Source organism: Eumetopias jubatus, unplaced genomic scaffold (assembly GCF_037043125.1).
Source record: "Eumetopias jubatus isolate StellerSeaLion01/CBP00866 unplaced genomic scaffold, mEumJub1_p1.0 scaffold_1, whole genome shotgun sequence".
Classification (NCBI taxonomy): domain Eukaryota; kingdom Metazoa; phylum Chordata; class Mammalia; order Carnivora; family Otariidae; genus Eumetopias; species Eumetopias jubatus.
In genome coordinates this window covers 161,293,907-161,320,122 of record NW_028274807.1, presented here as the reverse complement: position 1 = coordinate 161,320,122, position 26,216 = coordinate 161,293,907, and the positions used below count along the sequence as shown (strand labels likewise).

The 26,216-nt window shown below is 44.6% G+C and overlaps 1 protein-coding gene across 1 annotated transcript; it reads left to right on the top strand.

Annotated features, from left to right (window-relative positions):
• The first annotated feature begins 642 nt into the window (after positions 1 to 642).
• Positions 643 to 26,012, top strand: HMCES (5-hydroxymethylcytosine binding, ES cell specific). The gene is made up of 7 exons (XM_028101791.2): positions 643 to 782; positions 1,210 to 1,415; positions 11,517 to 11,660; positions 12,127 to 12,252; positions 20,043 to 20,218; positions 23,735 to 23,927; positions 25,352 to 26,012. Exons 2-7 carry the CDS (start codon positions 1,233 to 1,235, stop codon positions 25,583 to 25,585), a joined length of 1,056 nt encoding a protein of 351 aa, XP_027957592.1. The 5' UTR covers positions 643 to 782; positions 1,210 to 1,232; the 3' UTR covers positions 25,586 to 26,012.
• Positions 26,013 to 26,216: the final 204 nt, after the last annotated feature.

The following is a 26,216-nucleotide window of genomic DNA, read 5'->3' as shown; positions in this document are numbered from 1 at the left end:
ATGTCCCAAGGGAGCAGGCTCAGAGGCCACCTCAGCTGCTGTTAAACTCAAGCCAGGTGGCCGAAATAGGCTTGCAAAGCCTGTTTTTTAAAAAAATCTAGGCCTCACCGTTAGAAATTCAGATTTGGAGGTGGGGAGGTAGGTGAAGGCCCTGGAAAGTCACATTCTGGTGCCCACTGAAGTATGAGAGTGACTTGTGTGATTCATGGACGTTTTCCTGATTGTTTCTCAGTTTTTGCCCCAAAACTCTGAGGTGGTTAGCCTCACTGGGAAGTGAAGAGAATGTTTCCTGTTATCCCTACAACGACCCGGTGTCCTAGTCCTGGCTCTTGCTATACAGACAAGGGCACCTCACGCTCCCTGGGACACAACGAGGGTCTTTGCCAGCGGCGCGAGGGTAAGCCGGCCCCAGCCCGTTCTTGCGGCCAGCCCTGAGAGCAGACCCCGCAGGGGGAAGGGCAAAGATGGAGGAGAGCGGGGCTCCGGATCGTGGCCTATCCTTGGGGTCTTTTCAGAAGATTCAAATTCCGGGGCGCGCGGGACGCGGCGGGAACCTCTCGCCACTCGGGGGCGGGGCCGACCGCGCTGGGGGCGGGGCCTGACGCCGGAGGGCGGGCCCGCAGAGCCTGAGCGTCTGCGGAAGGAGAGTGTCGGGCGCTGCAGGGCCGAGGTGGACGTGAAGTGAGGCGGTGTTGGCGGCCGGGCGGAGAGGGACTGGGGCGAGCTGAGGCGACGTGAAGCGAGGCGGGGCGGCCAGGGGGCCGGGCCGAGGTGGACGTGAGGTGAGGGGCGGCGGGGCGGCGGGGCGGCGGGGCGGCGGGGCGGCGGCCCTGGGGAGCAGGTCGAGTTCCCGCCGGGAGAGCCGGCCTCCTGGCGGCGCGGGCAGCAGTCCTGGAGGTTAGCGGGCGAGAGCCCCTCCCCCCGCCCGCAGTCGGTGCCCCGAGGGTGGGGGAGGAGAGTAGGAGGAGCGGGGACGGGACGCTGTGGCCCGAAAGGGTCTGGCGGAGGCAGGGCGTGCGGCTCCAGCAATGACCGCAGGCCGCCCCCGTGGCTCTCGGCCGCAGGCTGAGCTGAAGAATGGCGCTTCGGGGCGGGCCGCCTCCCCGCAGTGTGTCCGCTCTCGGCTAGGCTGGCACGAGCCGCCGTGCTGGCCCGGCGGCGGGGAAACGGTGAGCTAGCGCGACCGCCCTGCGGTGCTCTCGTCTCCAGGCTGTGCCGGGCGGCGCGGGAGCATGTGCGGGCGCACCTCCTGTCACCTGCCTAAAGATGTGCTGGCCCGAGCGTGCGCCTATCGGGACCGGCAGGGCCGGCAGCGGCTCCCCGAGTGGAGGGACCCCGACAAGTACTGCCCCTCGTACAACAAGAACCCTCAGTCTAGCAGCCCAGTGCTTCTGTCGCGACTGCACTTTGAGAAGGTAACCGCTGGTGTCTGTGCCGGGCCGGCTTCTGGGCCCGCAGGGAATGCTCATCCACTTGGGTTGGGTTTGGTGCGCGCTCAGCCTCTGCTCACGGGTTCTGACCCCCCGTTGAGAACCACTCCGGACCTCACTGCAAAGAGAAGTTTGATCGGTATCTTCTCATCTCAGATGCCGTGGGGTGCCTGGGTGGCTCAGTTGAGCGTTTGCCTTCGGCTCAGGTCATGATCCCTGCGTTCTTGGATCGAGCCCCGCATCGAGCTCCCTGCTCCGCGGGAAGCCTACTTCTCCCTCTCCCACTCCCCCTGCTTGTGTTCCCTCTCTCGCTGTGTCTCTCTCTGTCAAATAAATAAAATCTTTGGGGGAAAAAAAAAACACGATGATGCAGTGTTCTTCGGGCTCATTTAAGGGTTCATCGGCATGCATGCCAAATTTATTTGAATACCTTTTTAAGACCGCATCTTTCAAACCTCACCGATTATCAGGGTCATTTGAGTATCTTAAAAAAAAAAAAAAATATCCTGCCCCTTACCAGGCCAGGTGAACCAGAATCTCTAGGCCTAGAGCAGGATTAAGACGAGCTAATCTGAAACACCTCTGGTGTTTCTTGAACATGGAAGTTTCTCTTTTTTTCTGCTTGTCTTTTACTGAAGCGAGAACAGATGTAGTTGGTTTGGTTGTCTGAAGTTTAATTGCACTCATTGTTTCTATAGTATTTATCTCTGTAGTGTTGGAGTGACCAGTAGTTCATAATCATGTTCTGGTTCTTTGCTTTATCTCCTCAATGTGTGTGGGCGTGTGTGCATGCACCTGAGCACCAGTGCTAGTATGCAGTAAATAAAATGCTTAATTCCAGAAATGAATGGTTTCTCCATGTCTTAAGCATTTTATTTATCTTAAGATTGTATTTTTTTTTAAGATTTTATTTATTTGACAGAGAGAGACATAGAGAAGGAACATGAGCAGGGGGAGTGGGAGAGGGAGAAGCAGGCTCCCCACAAAGCAGGGAGCCCAATGCGGGGCTCAATCCCAAGACCCTGGGATCATGACCTGAGCCAAAGGCAGACACTTAGCGACTGAGCCACCCAGATGCCCCGAGACTGTATTTATTTTAGAGAGACAGCACAAGCGGGAGGGGCAGAGGCAGAGGGAGAGAGAAAGAATCCCAAGCGGACTCCACGCTGAGGGAGGAACCTGACGGGGCTTGATCCCAGGACCCTGAGATCAGGACCCCAGCTGAAACCAAGAGTCAGATGCTCAACTGACTGTGCCACCAAGGCGCCCCTCTGTATCTTAAGCATTTTAAATGCCCTTGATAGGCTATTAAAAATCATGATTGTTTCCATCCTGGATTTTTACTCTATTTGATCTGTAATGCTTAAATCACTTTATAAAGTCAATTGTACCTCTCCTACTTGTCAGAATTCTTGTGATAATATTGTAGTCAAGGTTCATTTCTATATTATTTGAAATAAGCATACCAAATAACATCTTTTTGGTTGAATGAAGCCATATACATGAAATAGTTTATTCTTGAGCTGAGTGCATCCTTCCCTGTTGAAACTAAAAAACTTTTTAATGAGAGGGAAATCAAAATAAACGAGTATCATGGGGAAACTTAACTGGAAAAGAATAATAAAACATGTTTCAAAAGAAGGCCTAATTGAAGTGAAAAGAGAGACGGATTAAATGTATGTGCCTTTTTTAGCCTTGGTTCTCTCTATATCACGTCTTTAGAATTATAGAATGAATGTTATCTGGAAGAAAAATTTGTTTAACAGATGTAAAGGCAGAAGTGTAGAGATATTGTGACTTGTCTTAGGTTACCCAGTAAGTGAGGGGACAGAGCTGGGACTGAGGTCCAGACCACTTTCCGGAACCACTCCAGTGGATGCTTCCTGGAACTAGGAATGGAGAAGGTGGAGCTCCTAGCAAACATAGCTCCCCCCCTTTCCGTCAGTGGTATGAATTTACTAATGTAGTGTTTTGACTCCACATCGCTAATAAGTTTTGTTAAGATTGCTGGGGTTTCCTAATTTTGATAAATATATGAGGTTCCATTTGTCTCAAACCTATAAGTTGTAAAACAAAATTAGAATCACTTCAGCTGATCATTAATCCATATCAGTGGCCAGCACATGTGTATAGATTGCAGCATTTGCATTTGAAACCACTGTTTGCAAATTACTTCCTCTTTCATTTATCTACCCCAGCTCTACCAGCTGTTCTGGTCACAAGTCCAAAAGGGTAGAAGGAAAAGATGACTAATATTGAGCAGTATTTTCAGTATTTGGGCTTCTCAGCCATTTTCTATTTATTGTTCCCAGTAGGGGGCAGCCTCATGTTTGGGTTTGGTTTAGGATTGTCCAGTGAACACACTAACATTAAAAGTGATGATCAGTGGGATTTGGAAGGTAGGATTTCTCAACCTTGGCACTTTCGACATTTTGGGTGGGATGCTGTCCTGTGCATTGCAGAATGTTTAGCAGCATTACTGACCTCTACCCACCAGATGCCAGTAGCATACCCCCCTTTCTCCCTGTTAGATCTTGGTGGTGGGGAAGGGTTGTCAAATTGCATGTTGAGAATGTCAAATTTAGAGTAGTGAGGTTTTGCAAATTCCTGATCAGAGATCATTTAAATGGCTGTTATCTCATTTATGCTTTGGATAAGGGGGCGCTTCTGCTTGGAAGGCACATTTGATTCTCGAAGAGAGGATTCATAAAAGCTGTTTTTCTTCGTTTTTTTTTTTTTTTTAAGATTTATTTCAAAAGACAGAGCAAACACACCATGTGCACTAGTGTGGGGAGGGGCAGAGGGAGAGAATCTCAAGCAAACTCCCTGCTGATCACAGAGCCCAAAGCATTTGATCTCACAACTCAGAGTTTTCAACCTGAGTCAAAATCAAGACCAATTGAACCACCCAGGCGCCCCAAAAGCCCTGTACATTCTTTCTCTTTCTCCTATCTCACATGAGATTAACACTTGGATTTACATTCTCTACCCTACTGAAAACGGAAATAGTTAGGGGGTCCCCAGAAAAAGAAAGATGAGACATAGCTTTCATGACACAAGAGAAGTCATTTTAGGCCCCCAGGTATTTTCTGTGATCTATGTCCTACTGGCTTTGCTTGCCTAAGCACACTTTTTTTTTTTTAAGATTTTATTTATTGGGGCACCTGGGTGGCTCAGTTGGTTGGGCATCTGCCTTCAGCTGAGGTCATGACCTCTGGGTCCTGGGATCCAGCCCCAAGTCAGGCTCCCTGCTCAGTGGGGAGTCTGCTTCTCCCTCTCCCTCTGCCCCTCCCCCCACACTCCTACTCCTCACACGCACATTCTCTCTCTCTCTCTCTCTCTCTCTCTCTCGTAGGTAAATGGAATCTTTAAAAATAAAGACTATCTATTTGAGGGAGAGTGTGCAAGGGGTGGGGGAGAAGAGGGGCAGAGGGAAAGAGAGGCTCTCAAGCCGACTCCAGCTGAGCATGGAGGCTGACCTCACAACCCTGAGACCATGAACCCGGCCCACATCAAGAGGACTTTTAACAGAGTGAACCACCCAGGTGCCCTGCCTAAGCTCACTTCTTGCAAAAGGAGGTGTCAGAAATACCACACACACACAAAAAAAATCTCAATAGTTAAGTATTTTAAGGGAACAGAGGGAATGCAAAACTAACAGTGTCTACCAGGCCAGGAAATAGCCTAACCTTATCAGAGACAATAAATCAGTGGTAAAACTCCCAGTGCTGTTTCAGAAGTAAACAAGGTCCTGCTTTCCTTACCTGAGATAATGATCCCAAGCCCCATCCAGTTTATTCCTGCTTCAGAGGCTTCCCATAGCCCCTTTACCCTTATCCTACAGTTACCTCTGCTTCATTATGATATTAAAGCCTCTGCCCTAGTTGGAGCACAGACTTCATTAACATAACATAAGATGCATTATAGGCAAGTTTTCCCAAAGTCCGTCTGTGCAACCTTAGGCCCACTTTTACAGGTGATGATAAAGCTCCCCTTTCTGAATATTCATCCTAATCCTAAATAAGAGAAACGCACTCACCACACCCCCATCTCCACTTACCCCCATCTTATTTGCTGCAAATAAATTTTACTTTGTGTGACAACTCCACCTGGTATAGTCTCTATCTGTAACTCACCAAGGAGCAAATTCATGTTCAGTTCAGTTATGCTACCATTTCTTCCAGGGTAGTCTTTTCCTTACTTACACTGCATGCTCATTAATTGCTTTTGTTTTTCCTGCCTCTTGGCATACAATATACCCAGGCTTCCTCTGTCTTTAACGGGAAGAATACACACACATGTATACATATATATACATACACATATATACACACACACACACAATTGATCCTCATTATTTGTAGATTTCAAGCTTGCAAATTTGCCTACTTTCTAAAATTATTTGTATTCCCCAAAATAATATTCATGTTGCTTTTGAAGTCATTCATGGACGTATAGAGTAGAGGAAACTGAGTCACCCAATGTACACATTCCCAGCAAAGCCCTGCCTTCTTGTTTTAGCTCTTACCTTGTAAACAAGTAGCCTTCTTGGAGTTGATTTAGTGCTGTGTTTTTTGCATTCCTGTGCTTTTTGTTGGTGACTTCACTGTTTAAAATTGTCCCCAAGCATAATGCTAAAGTGCTGGTTTGTATTCTTAAGGGCAAGAAGGTTGTAATATGCCTTACAGGGAAAAACATATTAGATAAACATCATTCAGGCATGAATTACAGTGCTGTTGGTCATGAATTCAACATTAATGAATCAACTATATAAATTAAAGTGTCTTTAAACAGAAATACAGAACAAGGTTATATACTGCTCAGTTGATAAAAATGTCTCCGTAGGTAGGTGGAAACCTAACCCCGTATTTCCCCTAAAAGCAGCTCAGTAATCCAGTATTCACTAATTCAGTGTTTACAGTGACTTTGTAGAACCTAACTGCCATGAATAATGAGAATGGAGTGTGCGCGCGCGTGTGTGCGTGTGTGTGCGTGCGCGTGCGAGAGAGAGAATGGGATATCTGATAAGGCAAGATTTCAGAAGTAACGGGACAGGATTTTTTGGGGAGCGCCATGGAGAGATTAGCTTCAAACAAAAGGGGAGCCTTTTGGAGACAGTACCACTGCTGATGATTCTTATCTTAGAATTGTATCCTCTTGACTTTTCTCTTTCTACTCATTCTTTCTCATTCTACTTTCATTTCTCTAGGTACTTTTTCTTAGATTCTGTTTTCCTTCATTTCTCTGTTTTCTTTTTGTACCCCCAGGTTAAATCCTGTGCTTGATTTACCTTTTTTTTTTTTTTTAAGATTGATTTACTTATTTGAGAGAGAGAGCATCTCAAGCAGACTCCCTGCTGAGCACAGAGCCCTCTGCAGGGCTCAATCTCAAGACCCTGAGATCATGACCTGGGCCAGAATCAAGAGTTGGACACTTAACTGACTGAGCCACCCAGGAGCCCTGATTTACTTTCTAAGAAACTTTGTCCTCACGGCCTTAACAAGCACCTTCAGATAGAAAATTCTATTTGTTTTTAATTCTAAACTTAGAAAAACATTAAACTATAATCTGTGTGCTTATTTCATGTCATGCATTTAAATGATTCTGCAAGGTAGGTATTGTTCACTCTATTTTTACAGATAAGGAACGTTGAGGGTCCAGGAAGTTGAGACTAGTCCAACCTCGTAAGTAGCAGAGATGGGATTTTTGAACCAGGGTCTTCTTGTAAAGGCTTTATTCTTTCCTCTATACCAGGGGTTGGCAAACTGGTCCTCAGATCAGATCTAGCCCACCGCCTGTTTTTGTAAAGTTTTATTAGAACACAGCCACGCTCCTTCATTCTTTGTCTGCTTTCATAATACCAGTGGCAGTAGAGTTGAGTTGCTTGAGTCATTGCAACAGAGACTATATGGATTCACAAAGCCAAAAATATTTACTATCTGCCTTTCACAGAGCAAGTTTTCTGGCCCATTATTTGTACTTTGCTGCCTCTCTCCTAAGCTTTAATTCCATATCTCTGAGTGCTTGTTGGATGTAATAAATAGCTGTACTGGATTTTATTCTAGTGACTTTAAACAACTTTTTGTTCTGTTCACCAGTGAGGGATGAGGCCAGGGCATTACAGGTATGGTTTGTCTCTTCCCTGAAGTCTGAGCTTCACCTGAGAAGACCTGGCATTTGGGGCTAGAATCATCTAGAGCAGGAATGTTACAGAACACAAAAACATCCATTCATTTATCTGTTATCTATGGCTGCTTTGCCCCTGTAACAGTAGTTATATTATAGTTGCAATAGACACTGTATGACCTGCAAAATCTACAATACTTAGTATCTGGCCATTTCAGAAAAATTTGCCAGCCTCTGATCTAGAGGTATTTTCACTCACTTATCTGGCAATTGGCATTGGTTCTCAATTGAGGCTGTTGACCAGAACACTCATATGTGGCCTCTCCATGTAGCCTGGGCTTCCTCGCAGCATGACAGTCTTAGGGTGGCTGGATTTCTTACTTGGCAGCTCAGAGCTTCAGAAGGAGTGTCTCCGCAAGTGAGGAAGAAGCTGACACACGTTTTCTGACCTAGTCTTAGAAATCATATAGTGTCACTTGTGCCACATTATGTTGGTTACAAGTGAATCACGGGTCCATCCAGATTTAAGGGGAGGGAACATACACCTCCAGCTCTCAATGAGAGGAGTGTCAAAGATTTTGCAACCATTTCTTTAAACTGCTATAGCTACAGACTTGAAAATATACAGAACTGCTATAGATGTCCCACTATTATCTGAAATCAACACATGATCTTTCCCCAAATCAGGCTCCTCTTCAGATTTTTTTCTTTTGCTCATTCTTCTAGGCTTGAAAATTTAATCAGTCCTGTTTTCTTTTCCATTTACCGTCACAATTTTATTTTTAGTCTATCTTTTGGTGTCTTATTCTTACTACCATCATGAGACCCACCATATCCTTACCCCCAGACCATCATGGTAGCACCCAGAATGCACTCTCTGCACACCATATAGAATAGTGTGTGTGTGTGTGTGTGTGTGTGCGCGCGCGCGCGCACGCACATGCATGCACACATAAGTAGGCGTTTTAATCTAGATTTCATCAAGTTCTTAAGGGGCCATTTACCTCCCAAATTTTAACAACGATGTGCCGGAGTCCCCCCAAGGGTACCCCCACATTTGGAGGTTCACTAGGAAGGACTTAACATATAAGGCATATTATGGCTAAGGTTTGTTACAGTGAAAGGATACATAATAGAATCAGCAAGGGAAAAAGACACCACTAGGAATCTGGGAAAAAAATCCATGCACAGGCTTCCTTATCTTCCCTCCTTCCTGTGAGGGGGGGATACACCAGGCATGTTCCTTCTCCAGCAATGAAAAATGTAGTAATGTGCAGTGTTTCTGCCTGGGGCAACCCATTAGAAACTGAAAGTCCAAGGTTGTTTTTTGTTTTGTTTTGCTTTGTTTTGGTCCATTTTGTTTTTAAGGATTTTATTTTAGGGTACCTGGGTGGCTCAGTCGGTTAAGGGGCCAACTCTTGATTTTGGCTCAGGTCATGATCTCAGTCCTAGGATTCAGCCCCGTGTCGGGCTCCACACTCAGTGGGGAATCTGCTTGAGGATTCTCTCTCTCCCCCTACTCCGGCATGCACTCTCCTCTCTCTTTCTCAAATAAATAAATCCTTAAAAAAATATTTTATTTTATCTTTTTAAAGATTTTATTTATTTGGGAGAGAGAGAGGGGAGTACAAGCAGGGGGAGTGAGAAAGGGAGAAGCAGGCTACCCATTGAGCAGGGAGCCCAATGTGGGGCTCAATCCCAAGACCCTGGGATCGTGACTTGAGCCGAAAGCAGACACTTAACCCACTGAGCCACTGAGGCGCCCCTATTTTAAATAGGCTCCACACTCAGCGTGGGGATTGAACTCATGACCCTGAGATCAAGAGGCACATGGACTGAGCCAGCCCCCCAAAAGCCCAAGGTTTTTATTGGGTACTCTGCCTAGCAAGCACCAAAATTCCAGACTCTCAGAAGGAAAACAGATGCTAGGCATAAACCTCATTTTTGCACAGACTAGGCACAGTAAACCAAACCATCCTTATCAGTTGGGAAAAGGGGAAAACTCAAAATCCAAGTTCCCAGATGCTGAGGGCCAACCTTGTAAGCAGGCCCTCCAAAAAATAGCATTCTCAGGCTTGCTATTATATTACTTTGCTGCACAAAACCACTTCCTACACATTTTTTTTTTTTAAGATTTTATTTATTTATTTGACAGAGAGACAGCGAGAGAGAAAACACAAGCAGGGGGAGTGGGAGAGGGAGAAGCAGGCTTCCTGTGGAGCAGGGAGCCCGATGTGGGGCTCGATCCCAGGATCCTGGGATCATGACCTGAGCTGAAGGCAGACACTTAACAACTGAGCCACCCAGGCACCCCTACACATTCTTGACATTGCCTCTTTGTTCATTTAATTTTTTTAAAGTTTGTTTGCTTTTAATAATCTCTACACCCATTGAGGGGCTCAAACTTAAAACCCCAAGATCAAGAGTCATGTGCTCCTCCAACTGAGCCAGCCAAGCACCCCTGTTCATTTAATTTCACATCTTGTCTTCCCTCCCATCTCTTTGTCTGAATTCTGTACCTCTTGTGGGATCTAATTTAAGAACCACCCCACCCCACCCCTGTCTTTTTGCCCCTTCTGAGGAGTTGATACTTACCCATTCCATCTCTCACAGATCACTCTCCACTGAACTCCTTTGCTACTCTTCATCTGTACCACTTATATGGCCATTAGCCTATTGTATCTCAAATTATTAATATTTTTATGTCTGTGGCCTTGCATGTTATCGTGCAAGCCCTTTGAGGTTAAAAACTTTTGCATGTGCCCCACGGCACCCTGTGCATGCCTTGATCATAGCATGTACCTCACTATATTATCATTGTCTGTGACCTGTGCTTCTTGAGAGCTAGGACCACATGAACTGCTAGGCCTAGCACTATGTCTCTCTCATAGGAGGCACTAAGTAACTGTTTACAGACTAAACTTCTTTGCATCCCCCGCCCTACCCAAGCAGTATGTCTTACATTCTAATAAATGCTGAAGACCTCAAGTTACTCACATCATGATAAATCATTAAAATTGTTTTCAAGGGACGTCTGGGTGGCTCAGTTGGTTGAGTGTCTGCCTTTGGCTCAGGTCATGATCCCAGGGTTCTGGGATCGAGTCCCACATTGGGCTCCCTGCTCAGCTGGGAGCCTGCTTCTCCCTCTGCCTGCTACTCCCCCTGCTTGTGCTCTCTCTCTCTCTAACAAATAAAATCTTAAAAAAAAAAAAATCTTGGGGTGCCTGGGTGGCTCAGATGGTTGAGCGTCTGCCTTTGGCTCAGGTCATGATCCCAGGGTTCTGGGATCGAGTCCCACATTGGGCTCCCTGCTCAGCTGGGAGCCTGCTTCTCCCTCTGCCTGCTACTCCCCCTGCTTGTGCTCTCTCTCTAACAAATAAAATCTTAAAAAAAAATCTTGGGGTGCCTGGGTGGCTCAGATGGTTGAGCGTCTGCCTTTGGCTCAGGTCATGATCCCAGCGTCCTGGGATCAAGCCCCACATTGGGCTCCTGGTTCAGCGGGGAACCTGCTTCTCCCTCTCCCTCTACCTCTCCCCCTGCTCATGCTTTCTCTCTATCTCTATGTCTCAAATGAATAAATAAAATCTTAAAAAAAAAAAACCTCTTAAATAAATGAAATAAAATTGTTTTCAAGTAGAATCTTTCCCTTTTAATTTTTTTAAAGATTTTATTTATTTATTTGAGAGAGAGAATGAGATAGAGAGCATGAGAGGGGGGAGGGTCACAGGGAGAAGAGAGTCCCCGCTGAGCAGGGAGTCCGATGCAGGACTCGATCTTGGGACTCCAGGATCATGACCTGAGCCGAAGGTAGTCGCCCAACCGACTGAGCCACCCAGGTGCCCTCTTGCCCTTTTAATAATCTGTGTTTTTTGTATTTCAGTGTAATGTGATGCATGTGCTACATTTGGTTTTCTCAATTTCATTATCTCCTCACTGGATCTTAACCTTTTCCCATGACAGGGTGCAGACTCATCTGAACGTATCATTGCTCCCATGCGATGGGGATTGGTCCCATCTTGGTTCAAAGAGAGTGATCCTTCTAAGCTGAAGTTCAACACTTTCAACTGTCGTAGTGATACCATAATGGAGAAGCATTCCTTCAAGGTAGGTAGCAGGTCTAGGGAAAAGGCACATACTCTGTTCTTTATTCCAGCAGAGCTGTTAGTACTTTATATACCTGAGAAATAAAATAAGGTTCTCCTGGAAAGTGTGTTCCCAGTTCCCTAATAATGTTGAGTATTGTTAATATATATTACTACATAATGATTCATCCCAAAACTTAGTGGTTTAAAACAAAACTATTGTTATTTCTCATATTCTGTAGGTTGACTGGGTTCAACTAGACAGTTTTCACTTGGAGGTTCTCATGCACTTATAATTAACAGAGCTGGAGTACATTATTTAATCTTTTCAACAGCTGTGTGAGTGATGACTTTATGCATAAGAAAAGGGAGGTACAGAGAAATTGAATAACTGCTCTAAGGTCATACATTGGTGGACCTGAGATTTTAACTCAAGTCCATGACACATTCTGTCACTAAGACCCTATCTTACTCACATTTTCCCTTAGGTACCTCTTGGAAAGGGAAGACGCTGTGTCGTTTTAGCAGATGGATTCTATGAGTGGCAGCGATGTGTGGTTACTAGCCAAAGGCAGCCATACTTCATCTACTTCCCCCAAGCCAAAACAGAAAAGGTATTGTCCAACAGCATTCACAGTAGATATTTGGAAAGGGATAGAGAAGCTAATCCAAACAAGGACATTTTGTTTCTTTCTTCATAGAATTTTTTAAAAAATAAATGCTTTATTAAGGTATAATTCACCATAAAATTCACCTTTTTGTTGTTGTTAAAGATTTTATTTATTTGAGAGAGGAAGAGAGCACAAGCAGGGGGAGTGGCAGGCAGAGGCAGAGGGAGAAGCAGGTTCCCTGCAGAGCAGGGGGAACCTGATGTGGAACTCAATCCCATGACCTGAGGCAGTCGCTTAACCAACTGAGCCACCCAGGCGCCCTAAAATTCACCTTTTTAAAATATGCAAGTCAGTGATTTTTTTAGTATATTCAGAGTTGTGCAACCATCACTACTGTCTAATTTTACATTTTCATCACCCTGAAAAGCCCCATATCCATTATCCATCACTCTCCATTTCCTATTTCCCCCTGCCCAGGCAACCGCTAATCTTTTGGTCTTTATAGATTTGCCTATATTGGACATTTAATATATTTAGAATCATACAATATGTGGTTTTTTGTGTCTTACTTCTTTTACTCAGTATCATGTTTTCAGGGTTGATCCATGTGGTATCATGTGTCACTACTTCATTGCTCATTTATGGCTTATCCATTGTATGGATAGGCCATGTTTTATTTGTTCATTCACCAGTTGATGGACACTTGGGTTGTTTCTACTTTTGACTGCTACAAATAATGCTGTTGTGGACATTCATGTACAAGTTTTTGTATGAATATATGTTTTAATTTCTCTTAGGTTTATGCCTAGGCGTAGATTTGCTAGGTCACATGGTGACTCTATATTTAACAGTCCCCTCATAGAACTCTCATTTTAAGGGACGCCTGGGTGGCTCAGTCAGTTAAGCGTCTGCGTTCGGCTCAGGTCATGATCCCACGGTCCTGGGATTGAGTCCCACATCCGCCTCCTTACTCAGCAGAGAGCCTGCTTCTCCCTTAACAGCTGCCCCTCCCCCTGCTTGTTCTGTCTGTCTCTCATACAAATAAATAAAATCTTAAAAAAAAAAACTCTAAGACTAAAAATTTAGCCTGTTCACATAACATTATAAGGAAATTGAAAACAAATCAGACATGCCAGCATGTTTTCATTTTAATCACATTTATTGCTTTGATACTGCTAAAGCCTTTGCATTCTCATCACAGTTTGCTTCATTAAAATTGGCAATTATTGTGGGTGGGGAGATGGGGTAACTGGGTGATGGGCATTAAGAAGGGCATATGATGGGCGCCTGGGTGGCTCAGTCGGTTGAGCGACTGCCTTCAGCTCAGGTCATGATCCTGGAGTCCCGGGATCGAGTCCCGCGTCAGGCTCCCTGCTCAGCGGGGAGTCGGCTTCTCCCTCTGACCCTCCCCCCTCTCGTGCTCTCTCTCTACCATTCTCTCTCTCAAATAAATAAATAAAATTTAAAAAAAAAAAAAAGGGCATATGATGTGATGAGCCCTGGGTATTATATGCAGCTGATGAATTACTGAACTCTACATCTGAAACTAATGATGTTACCATATGTTGGCTAATTGAATTTAAATTAAAAAAAACTGGAAATTATTGGGGGCACCTGGCTGGCTCAGTCGATGGAGCATGTGACTCTTGATCTCGGGGTTGTGAGTTTGAGCCACACTTTGGGTGTAGAGATTACTTAAAAATAAAATCTTTAGTAGCACCTGGATGGCTTAGTTGGTTAAGCATCCAACTCTTGGTCTCAGCTCAGTTCAAGCCCTACATTGGGCTTCCCGCTGGGTGTGGAGCCTACTTTAAAAAAAAATAGTAGTAAATAAAATCTTTAAGTAAATAAATTAACAGTCAGAATTCTGGGTTTTTTTCTTTTTTTTTAAAGATTTTATTTATTGGGGTGCCTGGGTGGCTCAGTTGGTTAAGCGACTGCCTTCAGCTCAGGTCATGATCCTGGAGTCCCGGGATCGAGTCCCACATCAGGCTCCCTGCTCAGCAGGGAGTCTGCTTCTCCCTCTGACCCTCCCCCGTCTCATGCTCTCTCTCTCTCATTCTCTCTCAAATAAATAAATAAAACCTTAAAAAAAAAAAGATTTTATTTATTTGAGAGAGGGAGCACATGAGAGGGGTTAGGGTCAGAGGGAGAAGCAGACTCCCCTCTGAGCAGGGAGCCTGATGCGGGACTCGATCCAGGGACTCCAGGATCATGATGTGAGCCGAAGGCAGTTGCCTAACCAACTGAGCCACCCAGGCGCCCTGGGGTTTCTTTCTTGATGGAACCAGTCCATAAGATTTCTAGTGCTTAGCTTTTAATTCTTCTTCCCTATCAGAATATATCTGGGGGCGCCTGGGTGGCTCAGTCAGTTAAGCATTCAACTCTCAATGTTGGCTCAGGTCTTGATCTCAGGGTCATGAGTTCACGCCCCAGGTTGGACTCTAGCTGGACATGGAGCCTACTTAAAAATGTATCTGTTTGTTCAATGGACATTTATTAACCACATACCATTGTATATGGTCCTGCTGCTAGTCTCCTGGAAGTTCAGAAGACATGATTTCTATCCTTGAAGCTCAACTGCCAAGACACCTGAGTCAACAATCACAGGCTAATGCTCAAGGAAGGCATGCTTGTGAGGTTATGGGGGCATAGAGGAGAGCAGATAACTCAGACTGGGGCATCACAGAAGGCTTCCTAGAGGAAGGAATTTTGTAGTGTTTAGAAGATTTACATTTGATATAAATATCAACCTGATGGGGTTAAAAATTCACTATTTTGCTAGTTGTTTTCTGTTTCATTAGCTTTTTTTCCTTTTCTCATGTTTTTCCTGGCTGCTTTTAAATTGAGTACTTTTTATGATTCTATTTTGTCTCCACTGTTGGCTTATTATTTTTACTTCTTTAAAAAAAATTTTTTAAGATTTTATTTATTTAGGGGCGCCTGGGTGGCTCAGTCGTTGGGCGTCTGCCTTCGGCTCAGGTCATGATCCCAGGGTCCTGGGATCAAGCCCTGCGTCAGGCTCCCTGCTCAGCAGGAAGCCTGCTTCTCCCTCTCCCACTCCCCCTGCTTGTGTTCCTTCTCTTGCTGTCAAATAAATAAACAAAATCTTAAAAAAAAAAAAAAGATTTTATTTATTTATTTGAGAGTGAGTGAGAGAGTGAGAGCACGCACAAGCAGGAGGAGCAGCAAGCAGAGGGAGAGGGAGAAGCAGGCTCCCCACCAAACAGAGCCCAATGTGGGGCTTGATCCCAGGACCCTGGGATTGTGACTTGAGCCAAAGGCAGACACTCAACTGACTGATCCACCCAGGCACCCCTAAAAAATTTTTGATAGCTGCTCTCTAGGATACATTTTATTTTTTTTTAAGATCTTATTTATTTGTCAGAGCGAGCACAAGCAGGGGGAGCGGCAGGCAGAGGGAGAAGCAGGCTCCCGCTGAGCAAGGAGCCCGATGTGGGACTCGATCCCAGGACCCTGGGATCATGACCTGAGCCGAAGGCAGACTCTTAACCAACTGAGCCACCCAGGCGTCCCAATAGGATACATTATAAATTAATAATCTGCATTCAAAGAATAAACTGCTTCTTGTGTAGTATAAGAACTTTATAACGTATATTCCTGATTCCTCCTGTCTTTTGGTATATTGTCATAGGTTTTACTTTTTCATATGCTATAAACTCAACAATACATGCTACTATTTTGCTTTAGGCAATTATATTTTAGAGTGATTAAAAAATATCTTAATTTTTAGCCATTTCCATGGATCTTTACTTTTTGGGTAGATCCAAGTTTCTATCTGGTATCATATCCCTTAAGCCTAAAGAACCTCTTTTAATACCTCTTGTTGTAGTGGGGCCCCTGGGTGGCTCAGTCATTAAGCGTCTGCCTTCAGCTCAGGTCATGATCCCAGGGTCCTGGGATCGAGCCCCGCTTTGGGCTCCCTGCTCGGCGGGAAGCCTGCTTCTCCCTCTCCCACTACCCCTGCTTGTGTTCCTGCTCTCACTATCTCTCTCTCTGTCAAATAAATAAATAAAATCTTTTAAAAAAAATTCCTCCTGTAGTGTAGGCCTGCAGATGAATTCTACTTTTGTTTGTCCAAAAAACTATCTAGTTCATTTTTTAATCATCATCATTCTCTTTATGAGCTATAACTTACATTTAATAAAATTCACCCTTTTAAAGTGTATAGTGGTTTTAGTATTCAAAATGTTGGGTAACCATCATCACTGTCTAATTTCAGAACATTATTATCACCCCAAAAAGAAACCCCATGCCCATTTTTTAATTCAGTTAGCCAACATACAGTACATCATCAGTTTCAGATGTAGTGTTCAGTAATTCATCAGTTGCGTGTAGCACCCAGTGCTCATCACATCACATGCCCTCCTTAATGTCCATCACCCATTTACCCCATTACCCCATCCCCCCACCCACCTCCCCTCCAGCAACCCTCAGTTTGTTTCTTTTTATTTTTTTAAGATTTTATTTATTTATTTGAGAGAGAGAGAATGAGAGATAGAGAGCACGAGAGGGAAGAGGGTCAGAGGGAGAAGCAGACTCCCTGCTGAGCAGGGAGTCCGATGCGGGACTCGATCCCGGGACTCCAGGATCATGACCTGAGCCGAGGGCAGTCGCTCAACCGACTGAGCCACCCAGGCACCCCCTAAGTTTGTTTCCTATAGTTAAGAGCTTCTCATGGTTTTTCTCCCCCATGCCCATTTTTAGTCCTTTTCTGCCCCCAGCACCTGGCATCACTATCTGCATTTTTGAATGGTGTTTTCACTTTGTATAGAATTCTGGGTTGGCAGTTTTTTGGTTTTTTTCCCAGCACTTAAAAAAAAAAAATACTCCATTGCCTCTGGCTCTTCTAGTTTCTTTTGAGAAGTCTACTGTAATTCTTGTCTTTTTTCTTCTGTTTGTAATGTGCGCTTCCACCACTCCTCTTTGCCTAATGCCTTCAGAAGGATTGTCTTTGGTTTTCAGCAGTTTGAATATGATATGTGTAGTTTTTATATATTGTGTGTTTGTGTGTTTGGCATGTTCTCTGAGCTCCCTCAGATCTATGATTTGATGTCTTTCATAATTTTTGGTAAATTTTCATCCAACATATATTCAGGTATTTCTTCTTACCCATTGCTCTTCACTTTCTGGGATTCTAATAACACATATTAGACAATTTGATATTGTCCCATAGTTCTTGAATGTTCTCTTCTGTGTATTTTATTTTTCTCTGTGCTTTAGTTTGGGTAGTTTTTATTGTCAAGTCTTCTTTCTTACTTTGCCAAGATTTCTTCTCTCTCTCTTTTTTTTTTTTAAGATTTCTTCTCTCTTAATGTATGTTGTCTACGTTTTCTACAAGAGCCTTTAACATATTAATTAAACTTATTTTAGGGGCGCCTGGGTGGCTCAGTCATTAAGCATCTGCCTTCGGCTCAGGTCATGATCCCGGGGTCCTGGGATCGAGCCCCGCATCAGGCTCCCTGCTCAGCGGAGAGCCTGCTTCTCCCTCTCCCGCTCCCCTTGCTTGTGTTCCCTCTCTCACTGTGTCTCACTCTGTCAAATAAATAAATAAAATCTTTAAAAAAAAAAAGCTTATTTTAAATTTCCTTTCTGATAGTTTTTAGTATTTGGGAAAAGAAATATCTTTTTTTTCTAAGATTTTATTTATTTATTACAGAGAGAGATAGAGAGAGCACAAGCAAGGGGAGCAGTAGGCAGAGGGAGAAGCAGGCTCCCCACCATGGTGGGAGCCCAATGCGGGGCTCAATCCCAGGACCCTGGGATCATGACCCGAGCCAAAGGCAGACACTTAACCAACTGAGCCACCCAGGCGCCCCGGGAAAAGAAATATCTTGAGTTTGGTTCTGTTGATTGCTCTATTTCTTGGCAGTTCATTGGGTTTTCTGGCTTTTTTGTTTGTCTTGTAATTTTTTATTGATTGCCATACATAGAGACTGAGATAAATAATTATGTCTGGGAATGGACACACTTAACCTTCTAATAGGCCATTAATGTGTGAGGTTGAGCCGATCTTATTAGGAGTTGAACTGGTTTTGTTGTTATAATTACCTTTATTCACTACAGGCTTGAAATTTCTCTGTGCCATCCTGTGTTCAGGGTAAGGGTGATTCTCCAGAGGGTTTTTCTCAGTAGCCCTGCTGCTTTCAGCTGTAGAACCTCCCTTTTAGGCCTGTGCTTTGGAAAGGATCTCTCTATGCTCTTGCCCCTTCCCTAGAATTAGGCTGCTGTTGCTGTCCATGTGGTGCTTGCTGATATAAAGGGTGGGAGAGTGTTCATTGTCTTCATACAGCCTCAGTCTCAGGCAGATCCGGGGCCCTGGCTGTCAGGCTCAGGCTTCCTCAGGGATCCTACTCCTTGCCCAGGGGAGTAGAAGGATTTTTCATTTACCCTTCCCCAGACTCATTGGGTCTTTACCTGTGTCTTAGGGGCAATAGGCTTTATTACCCATACCCTGGCGCCTTAAGGCTTTTGCTCCTTAGAGAAGAAATGACTGGGTGAGGCTTCATGCCTTTCCTGATGTAAGAGAGCTCCCCGCCTCTAGGCATGCACCAGCAAGGCAGGCTTTCTCTAGTATCCTGCTCTGCCCCCGTCTTTCTTGTGAGCAGCTGGGGAAGTTGATGGAGAAGAACCCGCAAGCTGATGTGAACTCCCCATACATCCGCAGCTCCCAGGGGTTCTGGGCTCTCAGGCCAGCCCATACACTGTTTTTAGCAATTTGGTAATAATTTTATCTGAATGAAGACCTTGTCTTTCTCCTCTTGCCACCAGTAAGCCAGTACTTATGTCTCTATCTTCCCTTGGAGGCCCCTGTCTTCCCCTAAAGTTCATGCCAGTTGGTTGCCCAGTGACCTCAGTTTTCTGATGAGTTTAAGAAAAGTTGTGATTTTGGGGGCGCCTGGGTGGTTCAGTTGGTTAAGCATCCAACCCTTGGTATGATAGGTCTGGATCTCAGGTTCATGAGTCCAAGCCCCACATCGGGCTCCACGTGGGGCTTGAAAATAAAAAAATAAAAAAAGATAAAATAATAAAATAAAAATGAAAAGTTATGATTTTTGTAGATTATCTAGCTTTCTTCTTATTGTTAGGGTGGAGGGGGTACTCTTTCCAGCTTTCTGTATTCTAGGTATTGAACTGAATCTTAAATGGCAAGTAGGAGCTGGCATGAGAAATGGCAGGACATTTTGGGCAGAGGAGGTTGCTCTGGCAAGATAGAAAGGCATGTAATTGCACAAGGGCTTCATTTATAGACTGCTGGATTTGGTTCAGATTAAAATTATTTTATCTTTTTTTTTAAAGATTTTATTTATTTGACAGAGAGAGAGATCACAAGTAGGCAGAACAGGCAGGCAGAAGGAGAGGGAGAAGTAGGCTCCCTGCTGAGCAGGGAGCCCGATGTAGGGCTCGATCCCAGGACCGTGGGATCATGACCTGAGCCGAAGGCAGACACTCAACCAACTAAGCCACCCAGGTGCCCCTCAAATTAAAATTATTAGTAAAAGCTAGAATGATGGGCTGGATTGTGGAAGGCCTGAATGCCCATTGGTGATGTTGGATTGTATTCTGAAAGCATTAAGGAGCTATAAATCCATAGCTTCGGTGGGTATGTCCATTAAACTTCTTTCTTTTGGGACAGTGGGTCGAGAGGAGTTACTAACACATGGGCTGAAGTATTTGTGAGATGATTGCCGTGTTAAGCCTGTAGTAGTACCCAACCTGTGTGTAGGAGGGGGCTGTTGAGTGTCTAATCTGCCCATGTATTTTGCTTCCAGTCAGGTAATGGTGCTGTGGACAGTCCCGAGCACTGGGAGAAGGTCTGGGACAACTGGAGGCTGCTGACAATGGCGGGGATCTTTGACTGCTGGGAGTCCCCAGAAGGAGACCTCCTGTATTCCTACACCATCATCACAGTCGATTCCTGCAAAAGCTTGAATGACATTCACCCTAGGCAAGTCACAGTTCTTATCCCTGAGTCCAAAAGGATTCAGAGGAGGGTTTGTACTCTGCTTTTCGATAGGTAGCTTTTGGATTCAGTGCACAAATTTAGAGAGTAGCAGTTACTTTGCAAAATACAGTTATGGTCAGTTTGGCTATAATATGACATGCATTCCTAAAAGTCACTACACTGTGCCAGACTGTACAGTGAAAACCCAAGAACTTATGGAAAAAGCAGGGTTAGGGGGACAACACCTAAAAATTTATCAGGAACACATTAACAAATAATAGGGATCTATTAAAAACAGTACCACCGTTGTCTACGTAGACATTACATTAAATATGGCACTTTACCTTAGAAAGATCCAGAATTTGCTTGTGGAAAATGAGTGTCAGAGAAATTGTAGCTTATAAGCTGTCATGAAATGGAGGGAAGATTATGCAAAATTTGTGCTCTTTTGTGGCCTTAAATCCTGGGGCATATTTTTCTGCCTTTGAAATTTTCCTTCAGGGGGTGCCTGGGTGGCTCAGTTGGTTAGGTGACTGCCTTTGGCTCGGGTCATGGTCTCAGGATTGTGGGATCGAGCCCCATATAGCGCTCTCTGCTCAGTGGCTCTCTGCTTCTCCCTCTCACTCTCCTCTGTGCTCTTGCTCTCTCTTGCGCTCTCTCTCAAATAAATAAAATCTTTTTTTTTTCTTAAGATTTTATTTATTTGAAAGAGCAAGAGAGCACAAGTGGGGGAATGGGAGAGGGAGAACGGGCTCCTCGCTCAGCGGGAGCCTGCTTCTCCCTCTCCCACTCCCCCTGCTTGTGTTCCCTCTCTCGCTGTCTCTTTTTCTGTCAAATAAATAGAATCTTAAAAAAGAAAAAGAAATGTTCCTTCAAGGCATGCATTTAGAATAGATATGTATTTAATCAAAATTGAACATTTTGATCCAGTGTGTAGCCCCCTTCTGCAATTAACTACTTTATTAACTGCTGAAAATTCTTCCAACATTTTCATCCATGTTCATGTCTTCACCTGACACTGAAAGCTTTGGAAATTCCATCACTGTTTGAAACCACCAAGCCATTCATTGCTAGCACTCAGAGGAGCCAGTTCTGTGGTATTTCAGATAGTGCATTCTCTTTTTGAGAAAGCAGTTTTTTCACTATTTGCCATTCAGTCCATATGCTAAAGAATCTCTTCATTGTTTCTGTTTCTGTTCCTTTAGGCCTGATCGATACTGACTTCATGATACTTCTTGAAGTTGTTGCAATCATAGACATTCCTTTTATTTTCACAATGTTGTCACTGGTGGATTCCTTTATGTCTGTTGCTAAGGAGATACCACATGTTCTCTTTTTACCTTGAAGATGCTCTAATAGTTCAAGCTTCTTGTCAGTACTTAAAAATTTTCCACCTACGTGCACTGCTTCGCATGTTTTGAGCTACAAAGCTTTGACGTGTGTGAGGTGTTGAATGAAGAGGGATTTTTATATAGGGAGAAGTTCACAAATGCAAAATAAGAGCAAAACAACTTGGGAAGATAACGTGCAGTGAGTCGCAACGCAGTAGCTGTCAGTGTTTGAGGTGTGTGTATGTGTGCATTCTGTGTGTTCCTAGAAGGCTCCGTTCAGCTGGGTGCAGTTGTCTGTGTGTTCACCTTGTGTTTCTCACAGACAAAACTATAAACACAAAATTTGCATTATGCTGAAATTGCTCTCTAATACAGCAATCACATTGGAACAGCTGACATTTTAAAAACAAGCATTAGCAGGGGCACCTGGGTGGCTCAGTCGTTAAACATCTGCCTTTGGCTTGGGACATGATCTCAGAGTTCTGGGGTCGAGCCCTGCATCGGGCTCCCTGCTCGGTGGGAAGCCTGCTTCTCCCTCTCCCACTCCCCCTCACTGTGTCTCTCTCTGTCAAATAAATAAATAAAATCTTTAAAAAATAAAAACAAGCATTAGCAGAATTGACCATATGTGTGTAACACTTTAATAGTTTTGCCAGATCTGAGTGCCCTCAGAAGTGATACTTGATGTTTTGCTGAAAAGAATGCAGTGCTGCACATAACAGGATTATCTATTTTAACTTCCTCCTAAGCATTGTGTGTGAAATTATACTTTCACGTGATATAGTGGTTCTATTTTTTGCTAATTGAAGATAAATTCCCACTTCATCTAATCTAAGACACCATTGATTTTTTTTAATAAAACATTATTTTATACACTGCTAAGAAAAGTAAAGCACGGGGTTCCTGGGTGGCTCAGTTGGTTAAGTGTCTGCCTTCGGCTCAGGTCATGATCCCAGGGTCCTGGGAAGGAGCCCTGGGTTGAGCTCCCTGCTCAGCGGGGAGTCTGCTTCTCCCTCTGCCTGCCGCTCCCCTCTCTCTCTCTCTCTCTCTCTCCCCCCCCTCTGTCGAATAAATAATCTTAAAGAAAAAAAGTAAAGTGCTCCCAACTACTTCTAACTGAACTATATAATACAATGCAGAGATGCCATTCATCAGTAAACGCTTCTGGATTTCAGAGACTAAATTTTTTTTTAAGATTTATTTATTTATTTGAGACAGAGCTAGGGAGCAGGGGGAGGAGGCAGAGGGAAAGAATCTCAAGCAGACTCACAGTGAGCGTGGAGCCCAATGTGGGGCTCCATCTCATGACCCTGAGATCATGATCTGAGCCAAAATCAAGAGTCAGACACTTAACCCACTGAGCCACCCAGGTGCCCCAATTGTAAAGTATTTTTTAAAGTACACGTTTGATTTGTTGAAGTTATGACTTTTAATTATTAAAATAGGGCGCCTGGGTGGCTCAGTCGGTTGAGCGACTGCCCTCGGCTCAGGTCATGATCCTGGAGTCCCGGGATCGAGTGCCGCATCGGGCTCCCTGCTCAGCGGGGAGTCTGCTTCTCCCTCTGACCCTCTTCCCTCTCGTGCTCTCTATCTCTCATTCTCTCTCTCTCAAATAAATAAATAAAATCTTTTAAAAAATTATTAAAATAGATGTTTGTGCATTTATCTCCTAAAATCAACTGTGCCACCCACCAGTGAATGTGTAGCATGCTTCGCATTGGCCTAGGACATAAAACTGGAAGCTAAACATAGGATCTTTTCCTCCCGTCTCCAGGAGTCATCTTAGGCAACAGCATCCTTGCTTTCTGAGGCATAGTTTCCTAGAGTTCACAATTATGTGAATAACTCTTTCTTACTGTAAATCTAGAGATTATTACTGATAGACAAATTTTCCCTTTAATTCTAGGCTTAGTCATAGAAAGTTCACCAATCAGGATGTACACTGGAGTGCACTGGATCCAGTCATAGCACTATTCATTGTCTTTGCCATAAAACTTTGTAAGCTAGCTCTTCTAGGGTTGAGTTTCCTGCCCTGTCAAGTTGGTCAGGGCACACATGGCAGCAATCGACACATGATGTGTAGAGAGAGGACAAGCTTCTCCTTAGGTTGATTTGTGCTGACTCAGGTCTCTCTTCTGTCCCTACCCTCCCTCTGCCTCCCAGTTAATGTCTCTACCTCACTGACTAGGATGCCTGCCATATTAGATGGAGAGGAGGAAGTCTCTAAATGGCTTGACTTTGGTGAGGTCTCCACTCGGGAAGCTCTGAAGTTAATCCACCCCACAGAGAACATCGCCTTCCATCCAGTCTCTTGCGTGGTGAACAACACCCGAAACAACACTCCTGAATGTCTGGCTCCTCTCAACTTGTTGGTCAAAAAGGTAGGGGCCTGTGACTGATGGTCCTTTCTGAACTTTGTCTTCTGTCAGAATATCTTTTTCTTTTAGGATACGGCCTTTCACAGTTAGCTTTAATTTAAACCTTCCAGGACTCACATTTCCTTATGGTATGGCAAGGTTAAGCAGAGCACTAGTCTCAAAGCTGGCTGTGACTCAGACTCCTCAGGAGAGCTCTTTCAAAATGTAAAATGTTGGACCTTATCTAGACCTATTGAGTCAGTATCCAGGGCTGGCTGGGCTTGGGCTTCTGTGTCATTAAAAGCTGCTTCAGTGAGTCTGATAAACCAAGTTTGAGGACTCCTAATCTAGAGGGTGATTGTAAGAAAGAGGAGCCCTTGTCCATAATTGTATCTTTGTCCGCAATGTGGAGTTTTTTTCTGTCTCTTTTCTGTACCTCTGCTTTCCCAACTACAAGTTGGGGGAGTTCCAATCCTTATGCTCCTTCAGGAGGATTTGAGAACATTCCTACCATGAACTTTAACTTTTTTAGAATTGGCAAGGAAGGATCCAGTTGTATTTTGAAGGGAAGGTGAACAGGCCAAAGGCCTTCAGTGGGAATAGAAGTTCCAGAGCAAAGGTTTAGGAATAGCAGCTGTTTCCAGGTGGCACCAAGGGACTTAAGTAGTGTTCCAAGAATAGACATCTTAGAATGCCTGAGAAGTGTTAAGGACAATGATTACAAAACAGCTACCCCCCATTTTTCTGAAAGTTTCAAAGTTTTCCGTACTCCGTGTCATCTTCTTTTGTCTCAGTTCTCTGCAAACTCCTGCAATCCTGATCGTTTTCTTCATTAGATGTCTCTAAAAATGTAATGATACATGTTCATTTTGTGCTGGACACTACCCCATTTCTGCCATGGTCTTTACTCCTGAAGAATCCCCATCCTGGAGAAGTGGCACTATGGGAATTCAGAACCTTCTATTCAGGGTTGGGGTGCAGGTGTGAGAGCAGGAGGGAGCAGCGCCGGTCGAAGAGAGGCTGCACAGTGGGGAAACAGTTCAGCCTGTTCAGCCTGAGCTGAATCCTTAATCCTGGTGACTGTTTGAAGCCATTCCTCTCCAGTTTCATTTCCCAACACTCAGCCTGTTGGGAAATTATATCCTCTTCTGTGAGAATGCACCTGTTTGGAATGCCTGTCAGCTCTCTTTTCTCACTGAGTGGTCCCACACACCTCGTCTTTGAGGCCTGCTCTAAAGAGCTCCTCCCTACCCCTTGCACCCCTTGGAGCACACTCAGTTGCTCCTCCCTTCTCCCCACTCCTGACCAGTGGGCCCCATCTGGCTCTTAGTAACATTTTCCAAGCCTGGGTCAGTACCTAATGCCTCTTCCCCTGTTTCTTCCCTCAAAGTTGGCCTGTTCCCAAAAGTTTGAGCTGGGTGGTTTGAACATTTTCTTCTTTCTCCTAGGAGCTCAAGGCAAGTGGTAGTAGCCAGAAGATGATGCAATGGCTGACCACAAAGTCACCCAAAAAGGAAGAGCCCAAAACACCCCCGAAGGCAGAGTCAGATGTGCCCCGGTGGTCCAGCCAGGTCCTGCAAAAGAGCCCACTCCCCACCAAGAGAGGAGGTGCAGGACTCCTGGAACGATGGCTGAAGCCGGAGAAGGAGGAGCCCGTAGCCAAGCGGCCTCACAACGAGTAACCCTGGATTTTCAGAGACTAAGACTGCGATTTGCTGTACTAAATATTGTTGCTGATAACAGGTGTTTGTGTTGTATGTGTGTGGATTTGCTTTGGGATGAGATCACACAGTGTTAGTTGACAGTGGTGGATTCATGAGTACGAGTGGCTATCCTGGCTGCAACCAGGAACCCACAGTGGAGCAAATGGACAGCCTGGGGAGAGTAGGGGACCACCACCATCAATAATTCATAGGGTCCTTTATACCTGGTATGACCGGTGGAAACTTCTCTCAAAGCTAGACCTGCTGGCGGTTCTCAGCCCTGACCTGGTACTGCTCACAGAAGGCTGTTTTCTGCTCAGCTGTTGGGTTCTGTCAGCCTTTTGGAATTAAGTTCTTAAAACACTGTATTTTTTTTCTGAATAAATTATATTTGATAAACTGTTTACATTTCAGAAAATGCTGCTGCAGGGGAAATTCTGGATCTTACTGTTTTCTCCTGGCATCAGTCCTAAGGAATGGATTTTGTGACAAACATGGAGCACTAGGGCTTTCTGTGAAGGAAACTGCTTTTTCGGAAACAGCAAAAGGCTTGGGGTGGGGGTGGGGAGGGGAGTGGTGGTTTCTTTGTTGTCTCTCTGTTCACTCAATA

Excerpts from the sequence above, each read along its gene's own strand:
- HMCES (XM_028101791.2), top strand. The coding sequence starts at position 1,233 with ATGTGCGGGCGCACCTCCTGTCACCTGCCTAAAGATGTGCTGGCCCGA. Across the intron at positions 11,661-12,126 it reads TGGAGAAGCATTCCTTCAAG|GTACCTCTTGGAAAGGGAAG; the intron begins GTAGGTAGCAGG and ends ATTTTCCCTTAG. Across the intron at positions 23,928-25,351 it reads TCAACTTGTTGGTCAAAAAG|GAGCTCAAGGCAAGTGGTAG; the intron begins GTAGGGGCCTGT and ends TCTTTCTCCTAG.